Source organism: Setaria italica, chromosome III, assembly GCF_000263155.2.
Source record: "Setaria italica strain Yugu1 chromosome III, Setaria_italica_v2.0, whole genome shotgun sequence".
Lineage (NCBI taxonomy): Eukaryota > Viridiplantae > Streptophyta > Magnoliopsida > Poales > Poaceae > Setaria > Setaria italica.
Window position 1 is genome coordinate 17,385,319 of NC_028452.1, and position 6,102 is coordinate 17,391,420.

The 6,102-nt window shown below is 44.8% G+C and overlaps 1 protein-coding gene across 1 annotated transcript; it reads left to right on the forward strand.

Annotated features, from left to right (window-relative positions):
* Positions 1–279: 279 nt before the first annotated feature.
* On the forward strand, positions 280–5,321 carry LOC101776577. Its single transcript, XM_004961770.4, has 4 exons — positions 280–548; positions 2,819–4,539; positions 4,628–4,733; positions 4,853–5,321. The coding sequence occupies exons 2-4, from the start codon at positions 4,498–4,500 to the stop codon at positions 5,005–5,007; spliced, it is 303 nt and encodes a 100-aa protein (XP_004961827.1). The 5' UTR covers positions 280–548; positions 2,819–4,497; the 3' UTR covers positions 5,008–5,321.
* The last annotated feature ends 781 nt before the right edge of the window (positions 5,322–6,102 follow it).

Here is a 6,102-nt window from a genome sequence, read left to right on the forward strand (position 1 = left end):
ATATATTTGCGTAATATATTAGCGTATTAGAACTAATATACGTAAAGGAAACAAATATGAAATACTAATGTAGAATAAAGAAATAGAAATGAAAATGAGAAAAAAAATAGGAAAGAAAAAAGACCTTTAGTATCCGTTATTTGATCATTTGATCAGTTCTAAAGCCTCCTTAGTAATACCGGTTGCACAACTGTAATAAAATGCTTTCCCCAGCGGTGGACGCTCCTCCGACCTCATGTTATTCCTGTCCGTCTGTGTGTCTGGACGTTGCAAAGATATATATCTGGCCGCTCCCCCGGCCTGTCCGGGGAGACGACGCCGATCTATCGGCAACCTGTGATCCAGGTTGCGTCGGAACGCGCCGCATCATCCGCTGCGATGGGATAGGATCGGATGAGGTACACGATCAGGTGGATGAATCGTCGGCGGCGACCGATCACGAGTCGGCACGGCGCCCGGCACATCGTACAGTTTCCGGTGGATCGCGCGCGGTCGGGAGTCGGGAGCTCGCAGACGACGACGAAAGGCGACGACATGCCTCGTGCCAAGTAGGTGAAAAGTCCATTCCATTGATTCTTATGCGTAGGGGAACATACATGAACCTTTTCTTGAGTAATAATTCCTCCCGGCCGGCCCGGTCGGACCCTGCTTTGGAGGGCTGCTCGCAGTAATTTTAGTAGTTTTTATTATCATGTGGTTCTTGGGCTCCCGGGCCAAGTTCAACTGTGCACTGAGAGTTGCACCATGCATGCTAATAATGATGAAGCTTCTTGTCTCCCAGAAATTCGGATAGTTTTGGCTTCTTCTTCATCCCCTTTCGCATGTATATATATACACACACACATACATACATACATATGATCTCTCATGTTTGTTTTCTTTACTTAATTATACAAGAAAGGATTGGAGGATACCCTCTCTCTCTCTCCTAGTGCTATTTGAACACCGGACATATACCGGTTGAAAACTCTAACATGTACTAAAAGCCCGTTTCGTATGGTTCCAGTTTCATTGAGAAACGTTTCAGATTTAATTTCTCTTTAGAAGTGTTTCTCTAGTGGATCAGAATCACTTTGTGAAATTGTTTGGCTGATTAGAAAGGTTCTTGTTCTTGAAAGGGAAGTAAAAATAACCTCATTTTCTTAGAAAATTCATAGAAATAAATAGGCTTCACAAAAAATATCAAAACTTTTTGTGTGTGAGGAGCATCTCAAATAAGATCCATTTTGATTATAGTTTCACTTGTAAAGAATAAATAGTAAAAGAGGACTGCTACCAGACTAGAGAGATGGTTGGAAATGGTGAATCAAAATCATGCGAAACTGGTATGTGGCCGTTTCACGCTCCTAGGCAAAAAAAAGGAGAAACATCTCAAGTGATTCATGGGTGAAACGTTTCACCTTTTCACCATTTGGCATAGTGATTCTCAATAGAAATAAAAATGTTTCTGCTAGCCAAACGCACCCTAAATGTGACCCATTAGTACCATTTGTAGCCATTAACCAGTACTAATGGGTCGCCTGGGGTAATAGCTGTTAGGGTCGGTACTAATGCAAATAATAGGTCATCTGGGGTAATAGCTGTTAGGGTCGGTACTCATGCTTGCACTAGTACCGGGTCAAAAAGCGGTTGGTACTAACAGGCTGATGAAAGGTCGATTGTCTAGTAGTACAACCTCTTAGTTAATAACAAGAACAAAATGCTTAAAGTAGAGATCAACGTCCTTAGCATAATCTATTGCTAAAATTCAGTTCATGGCTGGCGAAGACCTCCATTGTTGTAATTCTAGAATAAACTATTTTTTAATAATGGAATAGCGGCATCCTGTCCTCTACTAATTAAACAAAACATGCATATGCAGCCGTAGAAAATAGACTGTAGAAAGGGAAAAATAGGTCGATCTTTAGATTGAACTGAAGACAAACACAAGCTTTTACCCAAAACAATACTCTGGAACTCGTGTGTTAATTCCTGTCGATCACTGCATGTGTGTGAATCGAATCTATGGAACCAGCCAAATAGCTAGGTGCCTATTTTCAAGCGATGTGTGCTATGGTACATTGCTCCTGTACCGTGTCGAGGGTCAATCACTAGATTCCCCCAATGAAATTTAGGGAGCCAATCAGCCAGTGCCACGTCACGTGGCCGGGAGAGCTAGCCATGCCCGATGCGGATTACCTTTCCGTACATTGCTTTCGAGTGCAGGTAGTCATCAGAACTCAGGATCGCTCGTAACCAAGTAAATTCCAGGTCTAATTCCACATTTCCACCCGTAGACGATTACATCATGACAGATCGGAGCAAGCAGTGCACTCCTGAAATATTTCTGTGCAAAATTATGACTTGGGGTTTTCCTAAATTAAAATGCATGCGTGACAGCCGGCAGCGCCTTCGTCAACATCAACGGTCGTTGATGAGTCCATTTTTGCTTGAAAATTAAAGAAGGGGTCGACTATGTAGCCATGCATCAAATCTTAGATTAACAAAGTCACCATGAACATCCCGAGATATTAATGGGCATGTCACTTGTCGCTGAAATAAGTAGTTATATTATTGAGATACACATGACGTTAATGCCTGATTCCTACAAGATTCTTATACCAAGTATGCTTGTTTCTACAAATGTAAGAATCTTTTATGTACATGTACACTATACTTGGTCAACATTTATTCTTGTTTTGGTGGGGTCGTCTTCACTCTCGAGACAAATCTTGTCTCAGTGCACAGCCTATATGATGCAAATTAAACCATTCTCCATTATTTATGATTACTCCAAGTGACACATATAGGACCGTTACATTTTGGCTCGTTCATACAGATCCTGGATCGGCTTTGGGACAGAGCGATTAGCCAAATTTTGGTTAGATGGGCCACCACGCGATCTTATGGGACTTGATCGTTGGTCACCGCAATGTGGGCCATGATATCTGCATACAAAGGAACGATTCGGTTCTTCTGCGGCTTGACCACCACATGTGGTTCTTCCATCACTGCTAGATCTAGCCTTAGCTATGGACCATCCTATAGTGCTGAACCGAGGGCGCCCACTGCAATAATTCATAAGCTGATTCGTGCTCTCTAGAGTATCATATACTTCTCCTACAAAAAAGGAGTATCATATACTTCTGCTATGCCACTATTGTATGTGCGCCATTTAATTTATATAGCATGCATACCAAGACACTCCATGGAAAGTGATGGCTATCCAATTATATGTAAACATAACTATTATATTCTTAGTGCTGTAGTTAGTCCTAATATTTGGTTGAATTCATGCATATGTGCATTGTAAAAACAGATTAAAAGACTTTGTATGCATGTTGAGCAAACTACTGTCTCTAGTCACAAATAAGTGCCATTTTGAACATTTTATCTTAATATATTTGTAAGTACGACAAAAGTAGTATTAAACTACCTTTTAAGACAAATCTACGGACCGATGATGTATCATGTTCAAATATCCAAACCCAACACAAATGGCATTTATTTTTTTACTGGAGGGAGTAAACTTCCATAACATATCACACTATAGCAATGAAGGCTGTCCACGTGTAAGTGGCACATGGTAATAATATGTGGCGTGCACTTGGACTAAGGCACGTGTCATCGTCTAGCCTGCTAGATGGCAGACATTTTGGTATGTACGTAGAAAAGTCTTTCACATGCATTACGGTGTTTGGCAATCATAATGGGCCCGGGCTACAAAGTAACTTACACACTGAGGTTGAATAGTGTGCTGTAGTAATGCAAGACCGGCAACATCTAAGGCTACGATGATTAGCACATCGTCCCCTCCAAAACCACTACTACCTTAAATTAGGTCTAAGTTCTAACTTAGGAGGGTAATAAAGTAGAATTATTGCAAAGTCCAAGGGAAATACCTGCAATTTTGCAGCAATGTACATATGCATCACCAAAGGAAAAGCTATTACGACAACAAAAGCTGGCCACAGAATATACAAGGACTACAGGGAAAGTTAAATTCTTTTGTTACGTCTTTCAGCAGATAGAATGAAAAGAAGAACACACACTCAACGTCGTGTAAAAGTAAAAGACGACCAGGCTAGTATATATGTCCAGCGAGCAACACGCCAAAACACGAAGGCCCAAGCACAGTGAATTCCGCCTAGCTGGCCGTCCATGCAAGCTTGCTGCTTGGGCCGCCCACACACTCCAGCCACAGAAAAGCAGGCTAGAGCCGATCAGCCGAGAGCCCGGAGAGCGAGGCGTGGGCCCGGAAAAATCTCCCCAGCCACCTCCCGGCCAATGAGGAGGCGGTGCCCACGTGGCTTGCTCCACGTCCCCCTCCCCCCATTCCCCTATTTCTATCGCCTCGCCGGTGGTCGTTGCAGCTTTGCAGGGACACACACAGACAGTACACACACAGGCCTTCTTCTACCCCTCGGCGACTGGGTGCTAGCTCAACAGCAGCTTAACTGATCTAAAGCTTTTCTTCAAGTAAAGCCCTAGCTGGTAGTGTCCTACTCAGCTCTCACCATGGGCGATTCCTCATCCTCATCAGCATCTTACATCAGAATGGTATGTATGATATAGAACTTCTCTATATCATTTCTATACATGGATGCATCAAATGATATAGCTTTGGTTGTTTTTGTTGCTGTTTCAGGTTCACCATCTGATAGAGAAGTGCATCTGCTTCAACCTGAACAAGGAAGAGTGCATGGACGCGCTGGAAAAGCATGCCAACGTCAACCCTGTAATCACTTCCACCGGTACTGCTCACTGTCTACATGCATGCTGTCGATCATGGCTGTACCCTTTCTGTCTTGCTCTTCTATTGTCATTTCATGTGATCTGAACATTTTTCCTATATATATGCATATGTTCACAGTGTGGAAGGAGCTGGAGAAGGAGAACAAGGAGTTCTTCGAGACGTACAACAAGGACCGCGTGGAGCGGAACATCGAGGCGGAGACGATGCAGCGGATCCAGAAGATGCTCGCCGAGGCGGCGGCCTCCAAGACCTCCGACGACGACGAGGGCTAGTAGCTGTGGTCAGCTAAACTAGGGCTATAGATAGCTCCTCCATTAGCTCCATCCATCCATGTGGGACAAAGCTTACACACCGTACCTCACGTGAGAGTTGAGACCATTCTATATATATCTTAATAGCTAGCTATTAGCTTACTTATTAGCTGCCAATAATAATATGCCTTTTGCGAGAACACCATGCATGCATGTGTCGAAAAATGCTTAAGATTATATTAATTAGGAGGTCATCAAGATCAAACTATGTTTAATTCATGTATGTATATGTATATATCTATTTTATGTACAGAAGACGATGAATATTCAACCCATGAGGATCTATCTACAAGAGCCTGCAGGGGGGTGATGTAAGCAAAGCAGTAGCTAGGCTTATCATTGCCGGTAATCCTTTTCAGACACGTGGCGGCTGGCGCGCGCATCCGTCAGTGATGACGAGTTCCACTCGAGGGGATAGCCCGGCGCTGCTCGCCTTGTCCTGTTCCAGATCACCTAAGCAGCTAACGCTCGTACCGGTTTTTTCACGTGACGAGGCAGGGGCGCGCGCGATCGGCTGGATCTGTAGGGTTTCTCGCGCGCGCCGTCGTCTTTCTGGGTCCCCATCTGTAGGGTTCCTCGTCGTCGTTTCGGGGGCGGGCCCCCATCGGCGGCTCGCGCGAGGCCGGGTGACCCGGCCGGCCTGCTTGTTGAGCTGGACGTCTGCGGTGACCTCTCCACAGGTCACAGGTGTACGTCGAGGCCAGCCGACCGGCTGCTCGTGAGGGCGACGCCAGTCACGCCACCGCTGTCTCGCTCGGGCTACACAGTACAGCGCAGGAAGGGCCGGCCGGTATTAATGGCGCAGCACAAAAAGGCTTTTAAGTTTTGCAGGTCGCAATCCATCTCGTGACTCATCGGCCCGTCACAAGGAGAGGAATGTGGTAGGGAATATAATTACTTGTACAAAACTCAGCTTTTTAGTCCCAGGAGGCAAATCTTCCGAAAATTCATCCGGGTAATCCAGACGAAAAGGGGTATCTAGTCCTAGGTCGCTCAACTAGGACTAAAGGGTGTCTTTAGTCCCGGTTGGTACCGGTCGCCACGCTAGGCACAACC